Below are 27,824 nucleotides of genomic sequence, written 5' to 3' on the forward strand. Positions count from 1 at the left end.
GCCGCCGTGTTTCCTGCTGCGCCCGTGCCGCCCCCGCGGTCTGGAGGCTGCGTGCAGTAGCCGCCGTCGAGGCAGCGGTGCGGTACGTTCGAGGGCTCCGGCTTCCTGGCGTCTTGGGTTCGCGGTTCCCCGTCGGCGCGTCCTGGGGTTGTGAGCGTGGCCGGCGGGGCGGGCGAGGGAACGGGCGCGCGAGCCCGTGGCGAGGCCGGTGTCGGCCAGGCCGGCGTGAGCGCGAGCACGAGGCGCGCCCCGCCCTCGCCGTGAGCGTCGCACCCGCGCAGGCCGGCCCCCAGCGTGGGGCCTTCCGGGTGAAGGCCCACGGGAGCGTGGCGTCGCTGGTCCCTAGCTGGAGGGAGAGACCCCAGCCTTTCTCCCTTCTCCTCAGGCCTCAACTGCGACAGCCGCTGTGCTCCCGGTGCTGGTGCCGGTGCTGGTGCCAAGCACCAAGACTGGTGCCTAATACGGCCTAGTGCCTTCTGCCTACATCACCCGCCGAGCCCTACCCGGCCATCTTCAACGTGTTTCCTGGATGAGCTGAGGTCTCACTTCACACCGAGGGCTTAGCTCCTCTCCCGTTTGCTTGGAGCAGGCCCACCCTTAAGGAAGGGGTGATGGAAGGGCCCCTGGAGGATGGGGATGAGTCTCCAGAGTCCCACGGCCACGCCACCGACTGGAGATTTGCTGTGTGCAGTTTCAGAGATGCCTGGGATGAGGGGGAACCTGCTCCCCAGATGCAGGCTAAGAACCCTCATCCTCCAAGCCCACCATCAGGGGCAGCCCAGGGGGAGGAGCTCCAGGGCAGCCCTCTGCCTGGTGAACTTCAGTCACCCACAGGACAGATGGTTGCAGATAAGTCGGGGCATGGCCAGAAGGGCACATTAAGAGGGTCTTCTGTCCACATGAAGGAACCAGCCTCCTCTGGAGTAGAGATCCTCCTAAGTCCAATGTCTTCCCACCTTAGTCTGGCACAGGGTGAGAATGACAGCCAAGGAGGAGACTTGGCAGGGGACTCAGTTTCAGGCAGGGTCATGCCAGTCCGCTTGGACCCTGAAGGGTTGGACAGTGACTCTGTGAACCATGGAGGTCTTTTATCTGAGACATCATCAGAGCTACTGGAGGCAGGTAAGGAAGGCTGGGCCAGGGAGGTCTTGGGAGGGAAGGAGGGAGGGTACCTGAAGGTGGGGAGGCTTCTGATCCTACTCAGACTAAAGCCCAGATGCAAATAGGGGGTCTCTGGGTAGATTGCCCAGTGTAGACCCAAGCGGTTTTCCTCCCCAAGACTCCCACAGATCCAGGCTCTTGAAGTCCACTGACTACCTCCTGGCCCAAGACCTTGCCTGGGAGCTACTTGCCAGTGGCATGGCTGCCCTGCCAGGTAGCTAGCTGGGAGACACTAAAGGCGGTACAGGTGGGGTGGCTTGATTGAGCAGGTGTTCACTGCCTTTTCCCCACAGGGACTCGAGATGTGGAAGGCCGGGCAGTGCTGCTTCTGTGTGCCCATAACTCAGCCTGGAATCACCCCAAGTGCAACAGCCATGAGCTTGTCCGCCTCCTGCTCTACTTGCAAAGCATCCCCAGGTTGGGGGCGGAGGTTGGGGGACAGAACCTGAGCCAGGAGATTGGCAGGGTTGGGGAAATACTCAACCAAAGCCTGCTCCTTTAGGCCCAAAGTACAGACCTTGGGACTGACCGTGCTAGTGGATGCCCGGATTTGTTCCCCAAGCTCTTCCATATTCTGGGGGCTCAGCCAACTGCAAGTGAGTGCAGGATTGTAGCTCCCTTCTTCCCCTTAGCCATTCCTTTTGTGTAGGGTCGGGGTCAGGGCTGAGCTCAGATTCTTTGCAGGAAGCAGTCCCAGGATCAGTGCACCGTGTGCTGCTGGTGGGAAAGCTGCCGGAGGAAGTGCCTGCAGGGCTACAGGTACTGAGCCATTTTAGTCAGGGTGGAGATGGGGTGAGTCCCCACCAGGCCCGAGTCCACTACACCTTCTTTTTCTGCAGTTAGAGCATCTATCCTCTCACCAAAGCCTGCTGACCCACATCTCCACCTCAGAGTTGCTCACTTCACTAGGAGGAGGCCTGCCTTACTGTCACCAGGCTTGGCTGGACTTCCGGATGGTCAGTACACTGGGTGGGGCATTGGGTGGGTAGACAGGCGATATGGTCAGCAGAGGAGCCTCCCCTGGGCTGGCTTGGGCAGTGCATAGCTGGCTGCCGTGGCCTGGGATCCAAGCTGCTTGGGACCAGCCCTGTGCTCTGCGCTAGTCATGCCTGCCTCTGTTCACAGCGTCTGGAAGCCCTCCTGCAGAGCTGCCAGGTAGTTTGTGCCCTGCTTCAGGGAGCCATTGAGAGCATGAAGGCTGTGCCCCAGCCTGTGGAGTCTGGGGTGAGTGTCCCCTCTTGACACCTCCCCAAATTCTCCCTATTTTCCTTCCCTTTCTCCCATGCACGCCTCCACCACCTGTTGCTCTTAATCATAGGAAGCCGGTCGACTGTTGCGGCAGGCACGGGTCCTGATGGAGCATGTGCTAGGCTCTCCACGGTTGGCATGGCTACAATGCCAGGGAGCCTTGGAGCTGACGTGGCTAAAGCAAGAGGTCCCAGAGGTAACCCTGAGCCCAGACTACAGGTAGGTACAAGTCCAGGTCTTGCCCCAGCCCACCATATCCCATGCCAAGGACTCAGTGTCTGGCCCAGACCAGCCAGGATTATGGTCCCAGGACAGGGTCAAGTGGATCTAGGCACCTGGAAGGGGCACTAAGACATGTACCATGCACCAGGTCAGCGGTGGACGAGGTTGAGGAGCTGTATGGCCGCGTGGATGGATTGCTGCACCAACTGACACTGCAGGGTAACCGCCGAATACAAGCACTGGAGTTGGTCCAGACGCTGGAGGCCCAGGAGGGCGAGCTGCACCAGGTGGGAACTATCCGCCCCAGTGGGCCTCACCTCTAATCTTAAGCATCACCCCCACCCCATAGCAACAACTCTCCTTTCCGTGTTCGTACTCCTCCAGATGGAAGTATGGCTTCAGCAGGTGGGCTGGCCAGCACTTGAGGAGCCCAGGGAGCTTTCACTGGACATGCTGCTTCAGGCCCAAGGCCCTTTTCGGGAGCTGGACCAGATTGCTCAGGTGAGTTTGGTTACTTGTTCCTTGTGTAGGTATTGGAGCACTTTGCCAGAAACTTGGAATGCAGAGTGGGTGAAAGTAAATCTAGTCTTTATTCTCTTGGAAATTACAATCCAGCGGAGAAGATCAGTTGTAACCAAAGATTGAAAGTCATGTATATGTTCTTTTTTGGAGAAGGGAATGGAAACCCACTCCAGTATTCTTGCCTGGAGAATCCCATGGACAGGGGAGCCTGGCAAGCTACCGTCCATGAGGTTGCAAAGAGTCGGACATGACTGTGCGACTGAGCACATTTGTTCTTTCTGTACAAAAGTTCTAGAGAGAAGCAATACAGGTGTTTCTATCTGAGTGTATGATAAAAGTCCTGAACGAGGAGGGGTATTGGCCAAACTCTCTTGAGATAGTGACTTTGATCTGAGATCTGAAGGATAGGTTGATGTTAACCAGGCAGAAGAGGGTTAGAGATAAGACACGTTGCAGACTGGGGAAGCAAAAAGCATGTGCAAAGATCTTGTGATAGGAAGGAGCGTGGCTGGCCTGAGGAACCATCAGAAAGTCAGTGAGGATGAAATACAGAGCAGAAGAAGGAGGGAGAGTGGGGTGAGATGAGGTAAAATGAGGCTGGAAGAATGGCCAGTGGCCAGGAACTGGGTCCTATAACGGAGTACAGTTTAAGCAGGAAAATCATATAATCAGATCTGTATTCTAGAAATATTACCATAGTTCCTGGGTAGACAGTGATTTGGTGGATGGACAATCAGAGTCCATTGAGGAGGCACTTGTAGTGGTCCAGGTGGGAATAATGCTTACTCTGGCCAGGATGGTGGCAGAGGAGATATCATTTGAGAAGTTGATGGGATTCAGTGGTGGATACATGTGAAGCTGTGAGAGAAAGAAGTGTTTACAAAGGTGAATAGGTACTGTTCCCTGAGAGACGGACCTTCTGGGGGAAAGGGCGTTCATCTGTCCAGCCTTGGATGTACTTTGGAAATGACCATGAAGGAAGGAGAGGGAGCACTGAGTGTAGAGGCTCATCTGGTGGTTGTAGGTGTATGGGTGATATTTGAAGTGTGTTTGCACATGATTGCCTGAGAGAGAGTGGGCTGTCTTCAGGAACACCAAGGTTTAACAGCTGAGCTAATGGATGGGGGATCAGGAGAGGGGAAGCACTAGAGAAAGCCAAGGAGAATCAGGGAGAGGGGAGAGATCAGGGGAGCTAGAGGAGAGAGGTTTGGTAGTACTGAATGGTAAGAGTCAGAGGAAGCCTGAGAGGCGCTGGGGATGGGGAGTGAAGTGGGGCTGCAGAAGGCCAACATAGTTAAGAAGTAGTGATGAAAATAACGGTTTTTCCAGGGAGTTTCGCTGTGGAGAGGAGCACAGAGAGAGGGGGTTGGGGGAGGAGATGTGGAGGTCTGGTCTTCACAGAAGTGACTTGGTGATGCCATGTGGACATCCATGGAAAAGACCTGGGCTCAGCAACTGCAATGCTAGGCCTAGGCTTGCTGATTCCAAACTCTGTCTCCAGGAACAGGTCAGGCGAGGGGAGAAATGTCTGCAGCCACTGGTTGGCTGTGATGCAGCCGAACTGGGCCCCTTTGGGGCCCGCTTTCTGACCCTGCAAACCCAGCTGGCCGACTTCTCTAGGGCCTTGGCCCAGCGGCGGCAGCGACTGGCAGATGCCGACAGACTCTTGCAGTTCTTCAAGCAGGTGCGTGAGGGGTCCTGTCCCTGGTTCCAGGTGGTCAGTGAAGTCAGAGGGGGTGGCTGCTTAGTGCTACGGCAGCCTGAGCTTTGAAGGCTGTCGTGCCTGTTTTCTCTCCCTGTTTTCAGTCTGATGCCCAAATCCACTGGGGATGCAGCCTGGGGCCAACATTCTGTGGGGATGGGGGGAAGTAGAGGAGAGGGCTCAGCAGTCTTGGGGAGATCCTTCCTCAGTGCCCATCTGGCCTTGGTGTTGCAGGCCTTGACCTGGGCCGAGGAGGGGCGGCAGGTGTTGGCAGAGCTGGAACAGGAGCGCCCAGGGGTTGTGCTGCAGCGACTGCAGCTGCATTGGACCAAGCACCCGGACTTGCCTCCTGCCCACTTCCGAAAGATGTGGGCTTTAGCCACAGGGCTGGGATCTGAGGGTATTCGCCAGGAGTGCCGCTGGGCCTGGGCGCAGTGCCAGGACACCTGGCTGGCCCTGGATCAGAAGTTAGAAGCTGCTCTGAAGTCACCCCTGACGGGTAGCACAGCTAGCCTGTGTGTCAGCCGGGTCCCAGCAGTACCTGCTGTCCCTCCCCTGAGGAAGGCCTATAGCCTTGATCAGAATCTGGGATTGAGTCTCAGAGAACCTGCCCACCAGTGCCACCCTGAGGCCATTGTACCTGCCTGCCACAGACGAGAGGCTGGAGGTGGTGCCCAGTCAGAGTCATGCCCCACCGTGCCTCCTCCTGGGAGCTGTGACCCCAGGAGCCCCAACAGGTACAGAGTGGGCAGGGCAGGGAGGGCAGTGGCAGGGTGGATGTCTCGGGTCCTGACTCCACCTCCCTGGTAGACTTCAGCTGGTACTGGCGGAGATGGTGGCTACGGAGCGGGAATATGTCCGTGCCCTGGACTACACCATAGAGAACTACTTCCCTGAGCTGGATCGCCCTGATGTGCCCCAGGGCCTCCGTGGCCAGCGTGCCCAACTCTTTGGCAACCTGGAGAAGCTGTGGGACTTCCACCGCCATTTTTTCTTGCGTGAGCTGGAGGCCTGCACCCAGCACCCGCCCCGGGTGGCCTATGCCTTCCTGCGCCATGTAAGCCCCACAGGCCACGTGGCCCCTGGCTGATCCTGCCACACTCAACAGTGAGCTATTGGGTCTGACCTTGGTGTCAGGTCGTGTGATGGGCACAGCTATGAGCAGGACCAACCAGCCCCTGTTCTTCAGGGTACTTTTAGTTTAGCAGAGGAGATGTGAGTGTAAAATAGGTAATTCCAGATTATATTTGGGATTAGGAAAAAAATCCAGATAGGTGATGGTGAGTTAGCAGTGAGGCAGGGGTACCCCCTTTAGAGAGAACAGTTAGAGAGGCATCTTAAGAGAAGCTGATGTTTGAGCTAAGGCCAGAGGGAGGGGCTGTAGTCAGAGCATTCCGTTCAGAGGAAAGATCAAGTACAATGTGCTGGGCAGGAAAGAGGCCCAGTGGTTGAGAAGGAGATGGGTCAGTGTAGCTTAGTGTTGTGAGCAGGGGAAGGGTCATCCAAGGTGAGAGGAGACCAGAGCAGAGCTCTTGGGGCTGTGGAAGTGGCAGGGCTGTGTGCAGGACTTCCTCCCCAGAGCCCTGTAGGCAAGCCCCTCCCTGCACAGCGCTTGTTCCTGCCAGATCACCCGTCACTCCAAGCAGGGCAGGTAGGATCTGTCGGTGGGAGGCCTCCTTGGGGACATGTCGTCGGCCATTTGGGCCTCCCAAGCTGAGTGGTTTGACTCCCTTGGATGCTGGCCCATTGGCACCTGGTCAAGCTGTGTATCTTTGCAGAGGGTGCAGTTTGGGATGTACGCACTCTACAGCAAGAATAAACCGCGCTCCGATGCCCTAATGACCAGCTATGGTCATGTCTTCTTCAGGGTGGGTGAGCCTGAGACTGTAGCGGGAGGGGGGATGGAGCAAACAACGGGAAGCTCCCTGACGGTGTCTGATGCATCCGGCAGGACAAGCAGCAGGCACTGGGGGACCACTTGGACTTGGCCTCCTACCTGCTGAAGCCTATCCAGCGCATGAGCAAGTATGCGCTGCTGCTGCAGGAGCTGGCGCGGGCCTGTGGGGGACCCGCACAGGAGCTGAGTGCCCTGCGGGCTGCCCAGAGCCTCGTGCACTTCCAGCTGCGACACGGCAATGACTTGCTAGCCATGGATGCCATCCAGGGCTGTGACGTGAGTCTTGGCAGGCCAGGGGCAGTGGGTGTGAAGGGAGGGGGCAGAAGAGGCCAGGCACCCACCGGGCCCCCACTTGGCAGGTCAACCTCAAGGAACAGGGCCAGTTGGTCCGGCAGGATGAGTTCACAGTCCGCTGTGGGCGCCACAAATCCCTGCGTCGCATTTTCCTCTTTGAGGAGCTATTGCTCTTCAGCAAGCCTCGCCGAGGACCCACAGGCATCGACATGTTTACCTACAAGCGGTCCTTCAAGGTAGGCTCAACTCGGGCCCTCCCCGTACCCCCAGCACCCCTACAGCCTCACTGAGCTCCTCTCCTGGTCACACAGATGGCAGATCTTGGCCTCACTGAGTGCTGTGGGAACAACAACCTGCGCTTTGAGATCTGGTTTCGCCGTCGCAAGGCTAGGGACACCTTTGTGCTACAAGCCGCCAGCTTGGCCACCAAGCAGGCCTGGACAGCTGACATCTCCCGCCTGCTCTGGAGGCAGGCCATCCACAACAAGGGTGGGTGTCTGTCCCATTTCATCCCATGATCCCCTCCTTGGAGAGCTTACATTGTCCCAAAGGGGCCCCAGCGAGGGCCTCAGAACTGGAAACACTGGGGAGGGTGGAAAAGGTCCAGCAGCAACAGCCAGCACAGGAGAAAGAACTCAAGCCAGGCGGTCCTCATGTCACCATCTCAGGCTGCGGACATGTAAACCTCTGAGTGTTTGGTGAACAGGACAGTCCCCAGGCTCTGGGTGTCCAGGAGAGACTTACATGAGGAGGAGTGATAAAGGGCCGGCCTGATGTCCAGATACCCATTTTCCACCCAGAGGTGCGCATGGCTGAGATGGTGTCTATGGGTGTGGGGAACAAGGCCTTCCGGGACATCGCCCCCAGCGAAGAAGCTATCAATGACCGCACCGTCAACTATATCCTGAAGTGCCGAGGTAGCAGACAGGCTGCGGGGTGGGGTAGGGAGAGCTGCTCAGGGAGCAATGTGGGCCTCTGGCAGCCCTAGCCTGCACTCCCCTCAGGACCTCGGCCCAGCTGAGCTCTGGCCTGACCCAACCGGACTCTCTTTCTCATGCAGCAGTTCGCTCTCGGGCCTCCATTGCTGTGGCTCCCTTTGACTCTGACAGCCCCTACCTGGGGGCCTCAGGCGCCCTTCCTGGAGATCCTGCCTCTTGCTCCGTACTGGGGTCCCTCAACCTGCATCTGCACAGAGACCCAGCTCTTCTGGGCTTCCGCTGGCCCCTGTATTCCACCAGTTTCCCAGAGGAAGTGGCACTGGAGACTGATGCCGAACTGGGCAGCCAGCCATCTTTGAGTAGGTTTCTGGGCTTTCCCAGAGGCAGAAGGGCATGACTTGGGATCTGGGCCTCCCCTGCTGATGGCTCACCTGGTCTCCCTTACCAGCTCCTGAGGACTCAGAGGTTTCCTCCCAGTGCCCATCAGCCAGTGGCTCCAGTGGCTCAGACAGCAGCTGTGTGTCAGGGCAGATCCTGGGCAAGGGCCTGGAGGACTTGTCCTACGTGAGTGCCATTTTGCCTTGTACCTACCAGCGCTTTCTCAGCTCTACCTGGGCCTATGGCACCCTTGTCTTTAGGTGGAACTGAGGGTGGTGGGACAGAGCCATTCCTTAGAGATCCCACCTGGATCCTGAGCCAGGGAAATATGTGTTCATACTTGGCTCTGTACCATAGGTCTGAGCCTGGGCTTGAAGGTGGGCAGTGGATCCAGGAGTCTTTAGATCCAAGGAGCATCACTTCCCTGGAGATCTGCTACGACCAGGCCATGGGCAGCACCTGGGTCACCTCCAGCCCATATGCACAGTCCTGTCAACCACCCATTCTGATGTCCGTGTCCATTGGACAGATTGGCAATGACCTCTCCAGGGGATTCTGGCAGCAGAGTCTAAATAAGCACCCTCATTTTGGGTTCCTGGCCCATGTCCCCTTCTGTCCCCATCTTCTCCCACCCAGAGCAGAAGGTGGATGTTTATTTCTATGCTGTAGGCTAGTGGGATGTTGAGTGGCTCTGGTAGTGACTAAGCTGCCCCACCCTTCAGGAGGAACAGAGGTGGGTTCCTCGCCACTGCTTCCCAACTCTGGGTCTCAAAGCCAGGCTCATCCCTGCTGGACTCTTCCTCTTGCATGCCCTAGCTCCCCAGTCCAGTTTGGTTACATGGACTCAGAGGTTTTTGAATAGCTTTCAGTTAGAGTTGTATAAGATTATTTCACTGGTTGTAAGGTATTTGGTTCTCAGAGATGGAGTCCAGACCCTTGACTCGTGATTTATTCTTTATTTAAAAAAATAAACTGATAATGGACCCTTCGGTGGGGACATCCCTGGTTTAAATGCATCTTGGTGATGGGATGGGTGGGATGTGGGGGCAGCGTATCTCCCCAAGCATGGCTGGGCACCTTAGCCATCTTGTAGGTACTTGCTCAGGACAGAGTAAGAGACAGACTTTGACAGGCCCCTCTGGATGAGCAGGTCCACACAGCGGCCGTATTTCCTGGCGAAAGGCAACGTGAGCTGGAAGGAAAGGCTGGTCTTATTCCTAGCTGGCTGCTATTCTAGCTTTGTGAGGTCCTGCTATCTGGGTGGGGGCAGGGTTGGGGGCAAGGCCAGCTGGTGCTGTTGACCTCCGTTCTGCCTAAAGGCATCTCACAGACCTGGGGCTCAGTGGCTGCCAGGGCGCAGAATGAAATGAATAGAGGATCTAAAGTGCATGTTTCCTGTCACTGGTTTTCCACTTCCTAGTCGCAGATGCTGACTTCATTTCCAGTCAACAGACTAGGCAGAGGCTAGTGACTTGGCACTATTATGTTTATGGTGAAAGGTGTTATAATAATATACTTGATTACAGAAATACCAGATTAATGAAAAATTAGCCAAATCTTTTTCACCGCCAACGTTCAAATAAAAATTTGAATCCTAAAATTATTTTAAGGACTCAAAAAACAAAAACCTGAGTTATTCCTTTGCCCTTATTGAAGAATTTTCTTTGCAAAAACTGCTTTATAACAGCTTAAGTAGAAAAGGAATGTATAATACAAAACTATTGACATCATGGCTGAGTAGGTGATGTTGGTATCTATAACTCACTGAAAGCATGTGACTGCCAATAGTTTCTCTGATTTCAACACCTCAAAACGAGCTCATAATGATGTGCATCCCTGGTCAGGGTTGTTAGTGATGAAGGCTAATTTGGTAAACATTGGAGAAAACTACAAAAAGTGGTGACCCAACACTGCTTTTTGCCCACTCTGGACAGGTTAATTTCAACCACTGTTCCTCCCTCCCTGGGACCAGTGACTAGAGTTCTAGTTCCCTGTCTTCGCCTTCTGGGCAGCACTGGCTTGGCCCTCACACAGCAAGACAGTGTCCATCCGAGGCATCCAGAGGGTCGCCATTTCCCGTGGGGTACAGGTGGCCCTCACCTCAACCCAGCTGTATAGGCGTTCCTGGGTGTGCCGGTCATCCTTGAATCCAGTGATGGCCAGCAAATCCACCACAAACTGCTTGGGGCTTATGTGCAGGGTCTGCCAGAAGAGCCCACAGTCAGGCAGGGCTGGAGGCCACAGCCTGACACACATTTGCTCCCAGCCCCTTAGAGCGGGATGCGGAGCAGGGGCTTCTCTGGGCCTGCAGAAGCCGCAGAGGTCAAGGGGTACCGAAACTTCAAACTGCCTCTTGGCCATGGCTCGGCCCAGATGCTGCCGCCCTGTCTCCCAGTCCCTACCCGTCTTGCCACCCTTCTGCCCCTGATCTCTCCCCCTAGCTGCTCCCCCTTGTCTTGGCTGCTCCCTCTTGTCTTGCACTATTATTGTGGAAGCGAGGGGACAGTGGAGAAGGAACAGGGCCTGGGGCCAATCACACGTACCCACAGCCGGTTGACCAGGGAGACCACCTTGGCTGTGATGGCTTTGGGGTCATTTTGTCGGATGGAATCCAGAATGACATCAGTCAGGAAGCAGTGACATTTCTGTGCGTAAAACATCTCTTCCCAGGACAGAGAGAAACTCAGGAAAGTCACCTCTGTGGAGGAGAGGGGGTGTGTGGCCACATCTGTCATGGCAAGGGTCTCAGAGCCAGCCTTGGTTAGGGGGAGAAGTGCAGGGCTTCCAGGGAGACCCTATCCCTGAAGTACCTGGCTGGGGACTCAGGCATCTGCCCATGGGCAGGGCCAGGCCCAGCTCCAGAGCCTCACCTCGGGGCTGGGGGCTGGCTGGGGGCGGCGTGCGCCTGAGGTGGTCCATGTGCGTGGTGTAGATGATGCTGTCCTCAAAGAACATGCACGAGCCATCACTGCCCACCACGGGGGGGTGGGTCACCTTGAGGATGACCCCTGTGTTGTCCCCCTCACTGGCCTCAGGCAGGGTCAGCTCAGGGGCAGGACTTTCTGTGAAAATAAAGTGGGGAGAGGGCTCTCCTTAAGCTCCATCAGAGCCCAAGCAGGGAGGAGACCTCTAGCAACAGACCAGTGCAGTCAGTCACCAGCCCTCGCCTCCAGCTTCTCAGAAGCGGGAGCCTTGGCTGGCAGGGCCATGTTCTAACTCTCCTCTCTTCATCGCCCTGGAATCACTGCAAGCCACATCCTCAATTTCAGAACTCCAAGGAACTTTCCAAATCATCTGTTGAACTAGGCTAGTAGTAAATAGAGCTGATCACAACCCAGCTGGGGACTGGAAATCTTTGTAAAATTATGAAATGAGCTTTTGTGGGGGGTGGGGGGGGTTTGCTGATGCATGTCTACTCTGAAGAACATGCTTGACAAACCAACTAGGGGCTCACAGGCAGGGCCCAGGAAGACCCCTCCAAGCATGACACAAGCCATTGAAAGAGAAAATGACAGAATACTATAGGAAGGGCTTTGAGAGCAGAGGAAACATTCCATAATAGCAGTTCTCAGCCCACTTCTCTGAGCTGCTCCTCACTTCTCCACCACACACATTCCTCTCTGTTCAGCCTGGTCCCCATATACCCTCCTGTCTTCTGGACTTCTCCCCTTGGACGCCCATCAGTACTTGATACACACTGTGTCCTCTTCCCCAAGTCCTACTCCTCCTTCCCACCTCAGTAACTGTCCACCCCCTTGCAGTCACCCAAATCAGAAACCTGTCCCCTCCTTGGCCCAATCCTTTCCTATTTCCTCCAACTGCCTAACCTGTTTCACCTAGGATGGTCTTGGCACTTCCAACACTTACCTTCTGCTACTGCATTTCCTCTGCCCCTGGAACAAACTTTCTAAATGCATACCTGATTGTGCTTGCTCCCGTGTATAGAATGCTTCAGTGGCTGGCTGCTCCACTTAGAACTGGAACAAAGTACCAGGTCCTGAACTTGACCCACAAGACCTGTCCTGAATCCTAATGTCTTCAGCCTTTCATCACTTTATGAAGACTGGTTTCCAGCTGCTAGACCCATGATTTAGGTTTCCACAAGCACCCAAGATTTCTCCTTTCCTCCATTGACTCCTCAGCCCTGAACCCTTCTTTGTGCCCCTATTGCTTTGTAGGTCCTTCCTTTCATATGCCTCATGTGGCTTCTCAAGCCCCCAGGCCATGCCAGTGTGCCTGTCGTTTCTGGGTCTTTTGCTTGGCAGTAGTGAATGCAGTTCTAGTCTCCTTTAATCACTAACTCACTCTGTGGTCTTGGCCAAGGTTTGCCTTCTCTGTTGTAAATGGGACTTAGCTCAAGGATGGGACAGGACTCACCTCTCTCCTTTGACCTCTGCTTGCCCCAGTCCTTCAGGGTGACAGCTCTTTTCATGGGGAAGTATGGATTAAAGTTTGGCTCTGGCCCCTTGTCTTTGGTTCCAGCTCCAGCCCCTGCCTGTGGGCCTGGGTCCTTCTCTGAGGCTGTGGAATGGCCTTTCCGGGAAGCTGAGGTGCTGGGCTGGGAAACAGCCTCACTTCCTGAGGAGTGCTGCAGGGTGGCTTCCTCCAAGGAGCTGCTCCGGGGGGCTGACAGTGGCTGGAATTCCCACTGTTTGCAGTTGACCATGTCCCACTCCCTTACCAGGGAGATAAGTTTTTGCATGGGGGTGACAGGAGGGTCTTTGGTTTCAGATTTCTGTGTGAGGTTGACAGTGGTACACTTCTTCTTGGGAGGACTCTCAGGGTGGTCCCCCCAGTGTCTAGGGTTGGCACATAGGCCAGGACAGTGTGAGTATGTGCTGGGATTACCTTCCCTCTTGGCACCTCGGCACAAGGACATCTGGATTGTCTGGGAGTACTGTTCGGCCTCCTCTATCTGGCTGGACCTGGCCAGGGTCCCCTTGGCCTTGTTCCACAGAGTTCGGTCATTGCAGTCTTGGAACTCCATTGGTATGCAAGCTGTGGTCTGGGGAGAGGGCACAGCAGCTCTGGGCATGTTGTACTTCCACACTGAAGCCTTACCCAAGATCTGATAAGCTGGGTCTCTTAAGACTTCACTTGCTTACCCAGAACAATGTCATCCCCCACGTGGGTCTAACATTTGAGATCTGCTCAGTTGGAGTGGGGTTGGTAACCAGCCCACGGGCCTCTCAAACACCAAAAGGGCATATCAGCATGCCAGGCCTCATGGGGCCAGCACTTACTTGTGTTCAGAAACCAGTCACTGTGCTAGAGCCATGTAGGCCTGTCTCTTTCATTTTGCCATGCTCCCCATTAGTGGGATCTGCCCTCTGAGCCCTGTGCTGGTGCCCTTTCAGGACACCACCAAACCAGAGGAGGCTGGAACTTACTTCTTTGGTGTCTCTGCTGAACTCCACCAGTGACCCTGGCCCTTCTGTTACCACGTGCAGCCTTCTGATGGGAAAAGCTTCTTCACTTTCAGATTCTTTCTCCTGGATCCATGACCTGCAGATCCCAAGAGGGTTTGGTTAGTGAGCAGAAGCTTCCACTAGTCCATTGACCAGGTGTGCCCTTTGGCTGAGAGTTCACTCAGGGAGGAGGGGCCTTAAAGAGTTTTGCTTAGGTCCCTTCCCAGTCCTGAGCCTGCCCCACCCCCTTAACCCTAAGGAGAACAGGTCCTACTGGGAGGTAGGACTTAGGATTCCCAAGAGGCATATAAAGGTTCAAACTTTAGATCATGGTATCAAGGGAGTGGTTTCCTTACTTGTATGCCTCACACTGGACAAGTGCTTCTGAGAGAGATGGGATGTGGTATTCCTCCACCTCCTGGCAGAGGAGGGGCCATTCCCTGTGAATGACAAGAAGCAGTCACACTGGGCTTCTGGAGTGGGAATGTGGCTGGGGTTGTTGGACTCCAGAGCGGCTGCTCCGAACAGCAGTTCACATGTTGGAAATAACATAATCTCCTCCATCAAGGCTGCAAACTCAAATTTCCTCCTTGCAGAGGGATGGGAGTTTCATCATATGATTTCCTTCCTGCACTCACTTAAATTCAGATGGTAAAAATAGTTTTCCAAGCCTCAGGAAGTTGAGAATGTGTCGGAACATTTGGCCATCCCCGTGGATCAGCAGGGTTTGTCCGTATGTTATCCAGTACACTCTCTGAGGGTTGGACAACAGTTCTGGATACTGCAAAGGGTTGGACATCAGACTCTGTTAGTCTGTTAGTTAGTTAGTTAGTTAGTCTGTTAGTCTGTTAGTTAAAGGGCTATGTCCTCATTAAGGAGAAGGGCAGTCTTCGTTTTCCCACCCATTCCAGAGCAGAGGCTTTGGGATTTCTATCTCCCTGTCTTATTGGCCACAAGGAGACACATGAGGAGCAGAGAATCCAGGGAGAAGCATGTCATCTCTGCTTGTATTGCTGGCTCCTCAACCACTCTCTTGAGGCATCGGGGACCTCACCCTACATCCTGCCTTGGTCCAGGCCCCTCCCTACCCAGACTCCTGAAGGCTTTCCCAGCCTGCTGCTCATGCAGTAAGACCTAGAAGTAGGGGGAAAAATCCTTGATCTAAGCAGGTGCTGGAGGCTGAGTGAGAGTCAGTGACAGGTTCCAGAGGATCTCAGCCACAGAAGCTGCAAGGAGAGGAGGGCAGCCTCAGGCCAGCAGTACCTTCAGCAGCGTCTGCAGGGTGGTTGCATACCAGTGGCTTCCAACATAAACTTTGATAATCTGTTGGGAGGAATACACAGTGATTTCTGCCGTCCACTCCTCATCTAAGGAAACCAATGAGAGTGAACATGTCACATGGCCAGAAGGACATTAGGTAGGGCATTTGGTCAATAAGGTATCACATGTTAAGACTCAGTATCTTCATCAGTCATATTTTGTTGCCTACTCTGAGAAGCAGAAATCCCTAACACCAGCCCTCTCTGCTCCTCAGGCCTTCCCTGTGTCTTACCATAGAGTTTCCTGGGTGGTGATATGGGTTTAGAACAGTAGCTTGGAGGGTCAGCTGGTGATTCTGAGTTGGTGGAGGGCCACCAACCCCAAGGGCACCACTGTTCTACCCCTAGCCCACCTCTCCCAAGAAAGCTTGACTAATGTTCCTTTCTGCCTACATTGCTAAGCTCTTCAGTTTCTGGCTGGGTGTGTCCTGGGTGTGTAATTTTCCACATGGCCACTCAGACTGGAGCTAGGAGTCCCTCTGTATGTTTGTGCTTATGGTTTGGCAGATATCACACACCCAGCCTCTCGTCAAATCATTACAGAGACCAAGCCTTGAGAATAGGCTTTATTCCAGGAAGGTGAATTCATGACCATTTTCCTGGGGATGACTAGACTTAGGCTTTGTTCTGGTATTTGAGAATCAGTTTCTAGTGAACTGTCATGAATGAAGGGTATATAAACAGACAATATAACCAAGAGGTATATCATTAGACTGTGAACCCTGTGAAAATAAGAGACTGGGTCTGTTTTGCTCTCTTCTATACTCCTAGTGTTATCTGATGTCCTGGTTTATGGTAGGTGCTCCAATAAACATTGTTTCTGAATGATAGTAATATAGCATAAGTTGATATAAAACTTTCTGTTAGTAAACAGTTATAGGCAGCTGGTGAAACAACATTGGCTTTAGACTCAGATTTTAATCCCAGCTTGACCACAATCTCATAATATGAGCAGGTTCCCTCCCTGAGCCTCCATGTCCTCTGTTAAATGAACCCAGGGACCATTCTTCTCTGGATGGCTGTGAAGACCCAAGGGGCACAGTGTCAGCTTCCAGGGCCAGAGCAGGCCTGCCCTTGGGGACCCATGCAGCCCCCACTGGGCCCGTCTGCACTGCTCAGCCTTTAATACTTGAGGCTACTTGTGGGCTTGGTGTGGGGAGGGGGTCACCTAACATGAAAGTTTCCTTTTAGGCAAAACCCACAAATGTTAGTCTGGCTTTCCTTTCCTGTTCCATCTATAGTTCCTGGCTCTGGCCAGCTTTATCTTTCCTCTCCTATCCCCTAGACCCTCCTCTGATGCTGCATCCAAACTGAGAAGCTTCTTTATTTACTGAGCACATCCATGGATGCCAAAGTCCTTGGCTCCAGATGAGTCTTGAGAGCCACTTTCATTGGCTCGTAGGTGATGTCCCTCTTGTCCAGGAAGGCACAGAGCTCGTACACCTCAGAAACGGTCTCAGTCAGGGGCAGACGGCAAGTCCCCAGCCAGTTCCTGCCGAGAGGAAAGACCTGTCACAGAGCGATCCAGCACTGCACCCCAAGGGAGTCCAGCCTGTCAACTTTCCATATCTAGAAGGTCTTGCCCTAAACACTGACTCAAACGTGTGGCTACTAACATCATTTCCTTAACTGGTTTCTGTTGATGTCTCATAGTGGGTAAATTTGGACACATAGACTCATCCTTTTGGGGCTGAGCTTGACCTGTTTCAGCAAAGCCCTCTAAATAGACTAGTTGCAAGCCTCCAGGCCCTGTCTTGGGTTCCAGAATCCAGCCAGGGCCTAGCCACTCTATTTCTGCCCCAAGACATCTCAATCACTGTGTGGCAGCCAGTCATGGTTTGGGAGATAACTGATACCTTGTATGCCTAGGAAAGAAGCTAGGGACCTGAATATCAACCCCACTGCCTCTAAAGGCACTTTTCTTTGCCCTCTGTGCCCTGTGACCTCAGGGGTGGGACATCTCTGGGAGAGATGGATGGGGGTGGGTCACAAAGGCCCCACCCTTGGGATAAGATAGTGTTTGAGGTTGGCTGACCCTCTCCGCAGGTGCTCAGGAAAAGCCACTTCTATCTTTAGTTTTGGTACCAGTGTATTTTGTGAGCCTAAGAGAGTTCTATTCAGAACCTGTTTGCCCTTCTGTAAAACAGGATTAGAATCTGTGCCCAGCACTAGTAGGAACAATTCCCCAGGGCATAGGCCAGGTATCACTTCCTTCAAGAAGCCTATTTTGCCTTGCTCTTGAAGGGGGCGCAGGGTGCTCATCCCTGGTTCTGGACTTTCTTTGTGTCCTTGGGGAGGACTTATGTAGGAGGGGGAATATGGCAGGGGGAATATCCAGCACCCTGAGTGTTGCGGCTGTGGCCTGGCCACCTTGGACCTAGCACAGGGCTAGAACCAAGATGGATTGCAGAGGATGAAAATATGAAACAGTTTGAGACCTTTGAACCTTAGGAACCATACACCTTGGCACCAGGCCTCTCCTCTGAGGCCCAGATTTGGTGGTGCTGATGCAGATGGTGGGAGTGGCTAAAATGATGGGTTTGTCCTGTATTTCCTCTGACTCATGGACAGGGCCCCAGGCTGAGCCTAGAGAAAGGTAAAGCTCAGCTTGAGTGGGACAAGCATTCTCTAAGGAGGGCCTTACTTAACATGCTGGAAGAGGACCCCGTTCCCGGTGATGTACAGTCTACTCCCGTCCAGTGTGCTCTCGATGCGGAGCTGTCCCAGTGCAGAGTCTGGGTACTTGACAAGCAGACTCAGGGCCATCATGTACAGTGGCTTCACGGACTCTAGGCCTGCTGAACGGCCCCCCTTCCCAGGGCTTGGAGGAGGACAGGAGGTCCGGGAACAGCCACCTGTGCCGGAGAGAAAGGGTGACTCCTAGGGTGCTCATGGTCAAAACAGTATTGGAAGCTTTGGGTCTTGCTTCCAACTGTTGTCTTGAATCTGTACTGAAGAGGCTTAGTGGGAACTTATTTCCTTGCACAGCCACATCTGAATCTGCTGAACATCAGTATAGTTTTTATATTCAGTCTGCTTGAGGTCAAAACTATCCACTGGGAGGTAAGGTGGGTGTGGGAGATGGATTAATTTGCTGTATCACTAACACTTGAATTTCAGAACAGCCATCGGGCCCAGTCTCAGCAGGAATTTCCCTTAGTTCTAAGCTCTGCTCTAATTATCCATGGGTAAAGAACGACAACTATAGCAGAGAACCTGATATCATTACAGGCTTCCCAGACTCAGTCCCTAACACGCCTGGGCAGAATTTTCCCGAGACGCACTGTCTAGTGTTACTTGTGGGTTGGGTGTTCGTGTTCCTGGCTCACTGTTCTCCTGCAGTGGCCATAATGCTCAGTCTATATGAGCCTGGCCCAGTGGCACCCGTGGGCCAAAGGCAAGCTGCCGGGTAATTTTTGTGGGTTGTCTCCAACCCTGCAGGGGAGTGGTATTCTCCTCCTATCACAGATGAGGAAACTATGTCCTGAGAGCGTAGTTACTAAGTACCTTGCCCCAAACAGCAAAGCTAGGTAGGCCAGAGCAGGGGTTTGAGGGTAACTCTGTTTTCAAGACTACCAGGGCTGTTTCCCTTACTTATGGTACTTTATGAAAGGCAAAAAAACAGGGTTTGTGTTTGGGGGGCTGCTGATGGCTTACAGAGCCTGTCCAGCAGCATGCCTCCCTTCTATCTTCACATAACTCCTGAGCAGCAGGCCCTGCTATGCTCAGCTCTCTGACTTCTGTTCTCTGAGGAACAGAAGACCTGGGGGAGAGGTTTGAACTCACACCCTCTGAAGTGGATTGGAAGATCCTAAGAGGCTCCTGAGACCTGCAGCAGGATTCTACTACCCCCAAATAGAATAGGACTCCAATCGCCTGGGGAGAAATCTGGGAGAACTGGGCCTCAAAGCAGGGAAGATCTGATTCCCACAGAATAAATATCTGGCAACATGCAGGCCAAACTTCACATGTGTAAGAGTTCTATGCATTCTCAGAATGCGCACTGAGGCCATGCAAAGGTAGTTGACTCTTGCAGTATATACAGTAGCTTCCATGGACATGCAGGGTTTCGAAATGAGATGGTGAAAGGCTAATAAAAAAATGTGAGGAACAAATTAGCATGACGTTGGACTGGGAGCCTGAAGGCCTGGACTGGACCAGGGTCAGGAAGTAGCAGGAGCAGGCAGAAACAGGCACAGCAGCCAGGGGTTCGAAGTAGGAAGGACAAGGGAATTTGGGGGTGGGTGGGATAACTGAAGTACTATGGGGAATTCGCCCAAGAATTTCCCATGCCCTCCAGCTGTGCCTGGAAGAAGAAGGACGGGAGTGGCAGGTGGGGGTTAGTTGTAAGTTCCCAATTGTTTGACTTGTTCAAAAGGAGGGCAGACCTCCCCTGACCTTGGGAAACCTGCCCTCAGGCCCAGCCTCCCTCTCCAGCCAGTCTGGGCTGAGCTATCTACATTTCAGTGGGAAGACTGAGCAGACAGAGGGCATGCCAGGTTTCAGGCTGAAATTTCTCTTCTCAGATTCTAAGTCAGTCAAAACACCTGCTTCTGTCACCACCAACCAAAGTGGTTGGTGGGAGGGAAGATGTTTGTTTTTGGCTTTTCTGGTCAAAGCCCAGACTGCTCTAGGATGTCAAGGGGAGGGCACGTTTCCCCTGGAGACATACCCATGTTCATTCGGTACAACCTCACAGCTTCACTGAGCTCAGGGATTTCCAGAATTTCCACTTCTGCTTCAAGCACATCTATGTTGGAGAAATTATCTGGTAGCAAAATCTTCTGTGAGCGGAGAAAATTCACTTGAAAAGCAAAGGGAAACAAAATGGGTTAAGGAGTTTATTTCTGATCTAATTGTAGGTCCAGGTTTTGGGAGATTTTTGATGCTGCAGCTTATCCTAGGCTCTCCTTGTTCTGAAACAATTTCTGAACATACCTGGTTAGATTAGCTTTCAGTCTGTGGTTTTCAAGGTGAAAGATCTCAAATTACTTTATTTTCCTGTGTTTGAGTCCATGGGTGTGGCTTCCCATGGCCTGGCTCCCAAGCCAGGCAGGCTCTCCTGGTGAGCACACTGGCCCTGAGACTTACCCTCTGAGTCTTGACCCAAGAGCAGGTCATTCCAAAAGAGGGAGCTGTCTTGTCGCTTAGAGAGGAAGGGCCTGGGCTGGCAGGTGGCGCGTGCAGTTTGCCCCTGCCTGGATGCAGTGTGGGAGGCAGAGATGGAGCCAGCGCTACTGTCCTGTGTGAATCAACTTGGAGGTTCAGAAACATATTATAGACAACTTCCCAGGTGACTATGAACAGGAAAGGCTGGGGTCCAAGGCATTTGGGCCCCAGTACCATTTGGGTGTTTCCTTCCCTGTTCGTCTAGGCAGCAGCAGCATCTTAGAGTCAGTTCAGTTCACACCTCACCAGAGCCTGTCCTGGGCAATGCAGAACAGAGGCTCTCTTCTGTCCAGGGTTGAAAGTTTTATCCCTCTTTAGGCCACTAGCTTAAGCAGACAATTCTGCAATGATTTGGGGGAACCCTTCAACATCCCCTCTTCTTCCCTTTTATCCTGAGTTTAGTGCAGATGAGAGCAGGGGGGGATTATCCTTTGAAACAACTCTATTTCCTCATTTTATAGCAAGAGAAACTGAAGTCTACAGCCTAGATGGATACATAAAAGCAGAGAAATAAGAGTAGTTTGGAGTTCTGCTCAGGGTCTTGCCCTTCACATCAACTCTTGTGGCCCCTGATAACACTACAGGTGGTTTCCAGTGCCCCTTTACACCCAGGCCCTTCCAAAATGAACAGGGAATAAAATAGCCCTGAGGCTAGTGGCAGCCTAAGGTTGGGAATCCATCTGCCTCCAGGAAGGCTCTGTCATGCTTCTACCAGCTCTGCTCGGGGAAGGTCTTGAGGCCCTAAGGCCCAAGCTGGGCCTCCAAGGGGTGTGGGGTCAGGAGGGGTGGATGGGCCCTATCCACCCTACACACCTACACACCTATCCACCCCACCCCTACACACCTCCCCTCCCCATGATAAAACAATCACCAATGAAGCGGAACTCGCTGCACTCGCACTCGATCAGGGCCATGGTCTCAGCCAGCCACAGCAGGTTGTCTTCAGTCACCAGGCTTGGATGCTTGGCCACCAGGTCTAGGGGCAGGAAGCAGTAGTGCACTTCCTCTTCTGTGTCTAACAATGGTGTATCCATGAGTCCCAAAGGCGCCTTATCATGTAGGCCTGGAGGAAAATGTGCAGAAGGGCATCACCAACTTCCAGAGGTCAGGGCTTTCAGAGGTGGGGTGCTCACTGACCCAGGAGGCCCAGAGGAAGCTGGAGAGACCATCCCAGAGATGGCCCCTGCCAGATGCCTCCTCCTTCTCACTCCTTTCAGTGTATCCCTAGGTTTGGCAAGGGTGTGGTGGGGAACAGGGCAAGAGAAATCTATCTATTCTACAGTGAAGGGCCGTGGGACATGTGAGATTTTGGCTCATATACTTAAAGTCATTAAATTCATACTGGTTTCCAGCTGGGGAGACATTACTTGCAGATTCATGGAATGAAAGGGAGCCAAGGTGACCAGAGCTTAGGAAGGCATGGGGGAGGGAAATGGCCAAAATGAAGTTAGGATAGTAAGAAAGGGCCTGGGGTGGGCTATGGTGAGAAGTTTAGTTTTTTTAAGTAATAAAATAGAAAAATAATTTTGAAAAATTCATACTGGTTTACTCATTTGTTTCTTTCTAATTGGTCAAACCAACTACAGATAAATGACCTACAGATAAAATAGATCCTTTTACCTCTCCCCAAAGCTGTAAACCATCAGTAATCATGAATGTCTATTCTTGTGTCTCAAATAGGTCAGTCTATACTACAAGACACCCACCAAGCAGTGATCATTTGGAGACATTCCTTGTGTGGTGGTTAGAGGTGATGGTAAGAGTTCCCTGACCACTAGGACAGGGTGGAGGGCAGCCTAGCCTTGTCCAGATGAAACCAGTATGCAGAGGAATGAACATGGAGAAGGATGCTTGGTTCCAGTGGGTAAGCAGCCATGCAGAGGGCACATGGCAGGTACAAAATCAAAGGAGATGCCAGAAAGGTAGAGAAATCATTTAGAACTAGTTCAGAAATCAGGGCACTCTCCACTTCTGTTAGAGTAAGCAAATGGAAAGCCAATCTGGGCTTCAGAAAAGGTCAGCTTGTGGTGATACCTGTGAAGGCTGGGCTTTTTATAGGAAATTCTGAGGGTTTGCTGATACACTTCCATGTTCGCCAGTAGTTCAGAGATGCTCTCTCAGCAACAGGTATGTCTGCAGGCCTCACACGTAGATGGTGTTTCCCTTCCTTCAGATTATCTAGAGTCTGTTAGATAAAGAAGGTTATTGCTTTGAAAATTTTAAACCAAGTAAATATCTACCAATCCTGGGGTAAAATAAAAATACTAGGATTTGCTAAAGTGTTTTGAAATAAATTGAATCCCTCACTCAATTCAGGTAAAAATTTAAGTCTATAAGATGATATGCTGTTATTCAAAATATTGATGAATATTTCCTTTATGATTTTGAGGCAGTTTTTTCTGCTTTATAATTTTGAGTGATAAATATTATCTTATACAACTTTAAGAGTAATTTATAGTTAATAATTAAAAAGTAGTCCTCTAAAGGCACCACATGACCAGTTTTATTCTCTGCTGCTGCTGCTGCTGCTAAGTCGCTTCAGTCATGTCCAACTCTGTGCAACTCCATAGACGGCAGCCCACCAGGCTCCCCTGTCCCTGGGATTCTCCAGGCAAGAACACTGGAGTGGCTGTTTTATTCTCTAAGAGCCTCATAATGGACAGAACACCTCAGATTCAGTGTGAAACTAATTTAAGAACATGCTTACTACACAGTTCAGTTCAGTCGCTCAGTCGTGTCCAACTCTGCGACCCCATGAATTGCAGCACACCAGGCCTCCTTGTCCCTCGCCAACTCCTGGAGTTCACTCAAACTCACGTCCATCAAGTCTGTGATGCCATCCAGCCATCTCATCCTCTGTCATCCCTTCTCCTCCTGACCCCAATCCCTCCCAGAATCAGACTCTTTTCCAATAAGTCAACTCTTCACATGAGGTGGCCAAAGTATTGGAGTTTCAGCTTTAGCATCAGTCCTTCCAAAGAACACCCAAGACTGATCTCCTTTAGAATGGATTGGTTGGGTCTCCTTGTAGTCCAAGGGACTCTCAAGAGTCTTCTTCAACACCACAGTTCAAAAGCATCAATTCTTCGGTGCTCAGCTTTCTTCACAGTCCAACTTTCACATCCATACATGACCACTGGAAAAACCATAGCCTTGACTAGACGGACCTTTGTCGGCAAAGTAATGTCTCTCCTTTTGAATATGCTATCTAAGCTGATCATAACTTTCCTTTCAAGGAGTAAGCGTCTTTTAATTTCATGGCTGCAGTCATCATCTGCAGTGATTTTGGAGCCCCCCAAAATAAAGTCTGACACTGTTTCCACTGTTTCCCCATCTATTTGCCATGAAGTGATGGGACCAGATGCCATGATCTTTGTTTTCTAAATGTTGAGCTTTAAGCCAACTTTTTCACTCTCCACTTTCACTTTTATCAAGAGGCTTTTTAGTTCCTCTTCACTTTCTGGCCATAAGGGTGGTGTCATCTGCATATCTGAGTTTACTGATATTTCTCCCGGCAATCTTGATTCCAGCTTGTGTTTCTTCCAGCCCAGCGTTTCTCGTGATGTACTCTGCATATAAGTTAAATAAGCAGGGTGACAATATACAGCCTTGACATTACAGGTGCTCTCCAAAAGCTGCCCAAGGAATCCTGAGCTTTGAGAAGAGCCCTCTGGTGGCCATGGCTATAAACTGCACCCCCATAACTGCTTAAGACCTGCAAAAGGAGGGGACCACAGTGGGGAATCTTCCCAACTTTGAGTGGCTGGTGGATTTGTGGAAGGACTGGATAATGGTGGGGTCATGGGGAGCGCTTTCCTGGAGGCAATGAACAATGGAAGAGAAAAGTGCATATGTGAAACAGCAGAAGAGAGTCTGTCATTCATTCGAGAAATGGTTGCCTGCTGTAGCTGAGACCTGGCACAACAACAACAACAAAATTGAGTGAAGTAGTATGAAAAGGGAGTGAAACTAGTGAGAGCTTGCAAGAGACATCCTATCATTCAAAGCCTATTCTAATCTAACCAGATCACAAGAACCTGAACTGGCCATTTAGTTCATCTGCAGATTTAAATAGGAGAAGGCAATGGCAACCCACTCCAGTACTCTTGCCTGGAAAATCCCATGGGCGGAGGAGTGTGGTGGGCTGCAGTCCATGGGGTCGCTAAGAGTCAGACGCGACTGAGTGACTTTACTTTTACTTTTCACTTTCATGCACTGGAGAAGGAAATGGCAATCCACTCCAGTGTTCTTGCCTGGAGAATCCCAGGGACAGGGGAGCCTGGTGGGCTGCCGTCTCTGGGGTGGCACAGAGTCAGACACGACTGAAGCGACTTAGCAGCAGCAGCAGCAGATTTAAATCCTGAGATTCTGTCTCAGTGGAAGGAACAGTGGCACTCTTGAACAATTCTAAATTGACCTCTGGGGAGGGGACATCTTGAGGGAGCGAAATGCCACCCAGGAGAACAATCTGTTTGAGGATGGACCTAAATCCCCTATTTGGAGGTGCTGTTTGGTACCCAGGTGTGTCCTTTGAGGCAGGTCAGAAGTGAGAGTTCAATTAGCTTGAGAGGTGTGCTAGTTGAAGGAATGGTCTAATTTATAAAAATGAAATTTTTATAAATTGTCTCCATTTCCTGCTACTTCCACTAATGTAAAGTGTGAGCAGTATCGTTTCCTCCAAGAGGTGTTTGACAAATCTAAAACAGGGAAAAAAAAACCCAAACAAGTAAATCTATAAGGATTGCAATTCTTGCCAGTCAAGAACATGCTGCATGTATTAGACCCAGGAGCCTCAACTAGGTTTTTTCCTAAACTCTCTCAGACAATCCTTCCTCTGATTTCTAGAAATATAAGGCCTTCCACTCATGGGAAGTCATTTGGCTGCTCTAAGAATCCATGGAACCCCTAATCCCTTTACTCTGCTTTATTATTCTCAATAACACCTACTTGTTTATTTACTGTCTGCCAGTCTCCACGAATATATATAACCTTCAAGACCATGAGGACCCTGTCTGTTTTGTTCTCTGCTGCATTTACAGCAACCACAGTAGTGTTTGTGGGATCTCAATATATTTTGGTGGAATGAATGAATGAGTGAAGAGCATTTCAGAGAGCTTATGCTTTTAGCTGCCCCTTGGCTTTGCTGACTAAAGTTGCCAGAATGTGGCTGGTCTTCCATGGACTTTAATTCCCCTTTTGTCTGCCTGAATACTACTCCTAATACTTTTACTCTTCATATGTTATGACCTAGAAATTAGAGGGAGGATTTCTTTAGGGAAATACAGACCCAAATTCAAATGGCTAACTGCTAGCACAAGGTAATTAATGTTGCTTTTGGCTCAGATTATAGTGAAAACATGTCAATCAGAAGTAACACAAGACTGATGGCATGGGGGCGAGTGTGTGTATGCACAGTTGCCAAAAGATGGCTGACAAATGTCCTACTGGCAGAGCCCTGGGACTTAACTGAGCTTTTCCAAAACAGCAGCAGTGCTCAGAGAAGCCTTATGCTCTGATGTGGGCTGTTGGAAGGAATGTGATGGTAAGAGAGCCTGGGGGAGCTTGCAAATCTCCAAGTGCTTTGTAAAGACAAGAAGGGCCAGCACCACTTGGAAGCTCAGAGGAGCAAGATCGGTTGAACAAAAGGATACGCAGAATAGATGTTATCAGCCAAACAAGCCAAATAAGACACACCTATCAGCATCTCTAACCTGCCCCTCCACTGCTAGCTCCAGTCCCCCACCCTGAAATAGCCATCACTCATTATCTTGGATACATCATTCAGTGTTCGGTCAGCACATATTTATTACACCCCTCTATGGGCCCAGTACTGTGATGCTGGGAATGTAAACATGAAAAGAATACAAGCTAGTGAGGGAGGAAGACATTTGAATACATGCTCCCAACAGAATTAGCACTGATCTGAGAGCAGAGGCAAGTGAAGTGAAGTCGCTCGGTCGTGTCCGACTCTTTGCTACCCCATGGAGTATATAGTCCACCAGGCTTCTCCATCCATGGGATTTTCCAGGCAAGAATACTGGAGTGGGTTGCCATTTCCTTCTCCAGGGGATCTTCCCAACCCAGGGATCGAACCCAGGTTTCCCGCGTTGCAGGCAGACGCTTTACCCTCTGAGCCTCCAGGGAAGCCCGAGCAGAGGCAAACTACCCGGAAATATCAGGCTAGTCTTTCTGTGGGCCTCATTTCGGCTAATTCTTGAAGGGGAAATGTTCTAGAAAGTGGGAACAGCAAGTGAAAAAATGTTGAGATGAAGCATTTAGGGTGATCAGTGACATGACTGGACATTAAGAGGTGGGCGTGTGTGTATGTGTGCGAGTGTGCACATGTCTGCATGCATGTGTGTCTATGCATGCATGTAGGTTTATCTATGTGTTGGGACGTGAGCCAGGACAAGCAGATGGGCTGTCCTGTGAGGAGCCCTGATGCCATGTTGAAGCATTTATACTTGAGTTGTCCACTTACCCACATCTACAGATGAGGTACACTGTTGGGGTAAGTATCTGCTGTTTATGAAACCTTCCTTTACAAGATCACAGTGGAAATCTGTCTCATAAGAAACTGGAAATGTGAGACTTGTCAGTGGTCTTTTTTCCTTAAAAGTGTGATCAACATAAAAACTCTCTGGCCCCCTTGAGCACAAGGGTTGCAGGCTTATTTGGTTTGCTTGCTGGTAGCAGAACACTCACAGGTGGAACAATTCAAGTTTCTAAACTTACAAGTCCTTAGAAGGCATGAAAAAGGAAATACAATTAGCATGTACTGTCAACATACTAAGTCCTTGGTGGACTTAAGGCAGGCAAGAAAAAGGGAATCAAGTCTGCCATGAACCATGAAGCCTTGTGAGTTATCCTGAAGAAAAATTTCGCACTTTGCAGTAGCAGCTGTGGCTCCCAACCAAGCTGACAGTATGTGTGAGGCTTGGAGCAGCTTACATTTACACAAAGGGGACTTCCCGAATTACACAGAAAAATCTAGGAAGCACTGTGGCATTAATGTACAGACTTGTAATGACTAGTTTTGCTCCCCCTGTGAACAAGATACGACATTCGTAACCATCCAGGCTTGAGGATTTACATACCAACCTTGAGGACTTCAAATTTATGTCTCTAGACCTGACCACTTCCCTGAATTCCAGATCTATACATCTGGCTGTCTGCCCCCATCATCATCCAGATTTTTAACGAGCACCGTTTTCTTGCCTGTCAAACTTAATACATTCACATCCAAACTCCTGATTTTTCCCTCTGAGCCCGCATCTCAGAACCCTGAAATTTGACTTTCATATAATTTTTATGTGTCACAAATATATTTCTTTTGATTTATTTCAACCGTCTAAAAATATAAAAACAATTCTTAGTTCATAACTTGTACAAAAAAGGTAATGGGCTGAATTTGGTTCATGACGTAGTTTGTTGACTCCTAATGTTAAGCCAGAAGTTAATGATTTTTTATAGCTCTATTGAAATGTTTCATATTATTTCTAATGTGAATAAATTTCATATTATATGGGCTTCCCAGGTGGTGTTAGTCATAAAGAATCTGCCTGC

The 27,824-nt window shown here is 51.2% G+C and overlaps 2 protein-coding genes across 2 annotated transcripts in view; one reads left to right on the forward strand and one right to left on the reverse strand.

Annotated features, from left to right (window-relative positions):
* On the forward strand, positions 1-9,351 carry PLEKHG4 (pleckstrin homology and RhoGEF domain containing G4). The gene is made up of 22 exons (XM_069549945.1): positions 1-82; positions 386-1,122; positions 1,280-1,375; positions 1,455-1,578; positions 1,664-1,757; positions 1,846-1,920; positions 2,001-2,117; positions 2,287-2,385; positions 2,480-2,628; positions 2,780-2,918; positions 3,016-3,132; positions 4,655-4,837; positions 5,090-5,592; positions 5,666-5,912; positions 6,634-6,723; positions 6,807-7,028; positions 7,112-7,282; positions 7,358-7,535; positions 7,847-7,963; positions 8,107-8,343; positions 8,433-8,548; positions 8,720-9,351. The coding sequence occupies exons 2-22, from the start codon at positions 612-614 to the stop codon at positions 8,723-8,725; spliced, it is 3,591 nt and encodes a 1,196-aa protein (XP_069406046.1). The 5' UTR covers positions 1-82; positions 386-611; the 3' UTR covers positions 8,726-9,351.
* The window catches only part of KCTD19 (potassium channel tetramerization domain containing 19), a 26,475-nt gene continuing 7,954 nt past the window's right edge, over positions 9,304-27,824 (reverse strand). The window contains exons 3-16 of the mRNA XM_069552400.1: positions 22,293-22,443; positions 21,130-21,321; positions 19,762-19,893; positions 17,734-17,944; positions 16,421-16,581; positions 15,034-15,137; positions 14,409-14,551; positions 14,127-14,210; positions 13,753-13,867; positions 12,740-13,367; positions 11,233-11,424; positions 10,906-11,060; positions 10,463-10,564; positions 9,304-9,554 (exon numbers count right to left, since the gene is read on the reverse strand). Of these exons, the coding sequence (XP_069408501.1) occupies positions 9,441-9,554; positions 10,463-10,564; positions 10,906-11,060; positions 11,233-11,424; positions 12,740-13,367; positions 13,753-13,867; positions 14,127-14,210; positions 14,409-14,551; positions 15,034-15,137; positions 16,421-16,581; positions 17,734-17,944; positions 19,762-19,893; positions 21,130-21,321; positions 22,293-22,443 (2,484 nt within the window). The 3' untranslated portion in view covers positions 9,304-9,440. The remainder of the gene's footprint in view (positions 9,555-10,462; positions 10,565-10,905; positions 11,061-11,232; positions 11,425-12,739; positions 13,368-13,752; positions 13,868-14,126; positions 14,211-14,408; positions 14,552-15,033; positions 15,138-16,420; positions 16,582-17,733; positions 17,945-19,761; positions 19,894-21,129; positions 21,322-22,292; positions 22,444-27,824) is intronic.

This window comes from Ovis canadensis, chromosome 14 (assembly GCF_042477335.2).
Source record: "Ovis canadensis isolate MfBH-ARS-UI-01 breed Bighorn chromosome 14, ARS-UI_OviCan_v2, whole genome shotgun sequence".
NCBI lineage: Eukaryota > Metazoa > Chordata > Mammalia > Artiodactyla > Bovidae > Ovis > Ovis canadensis.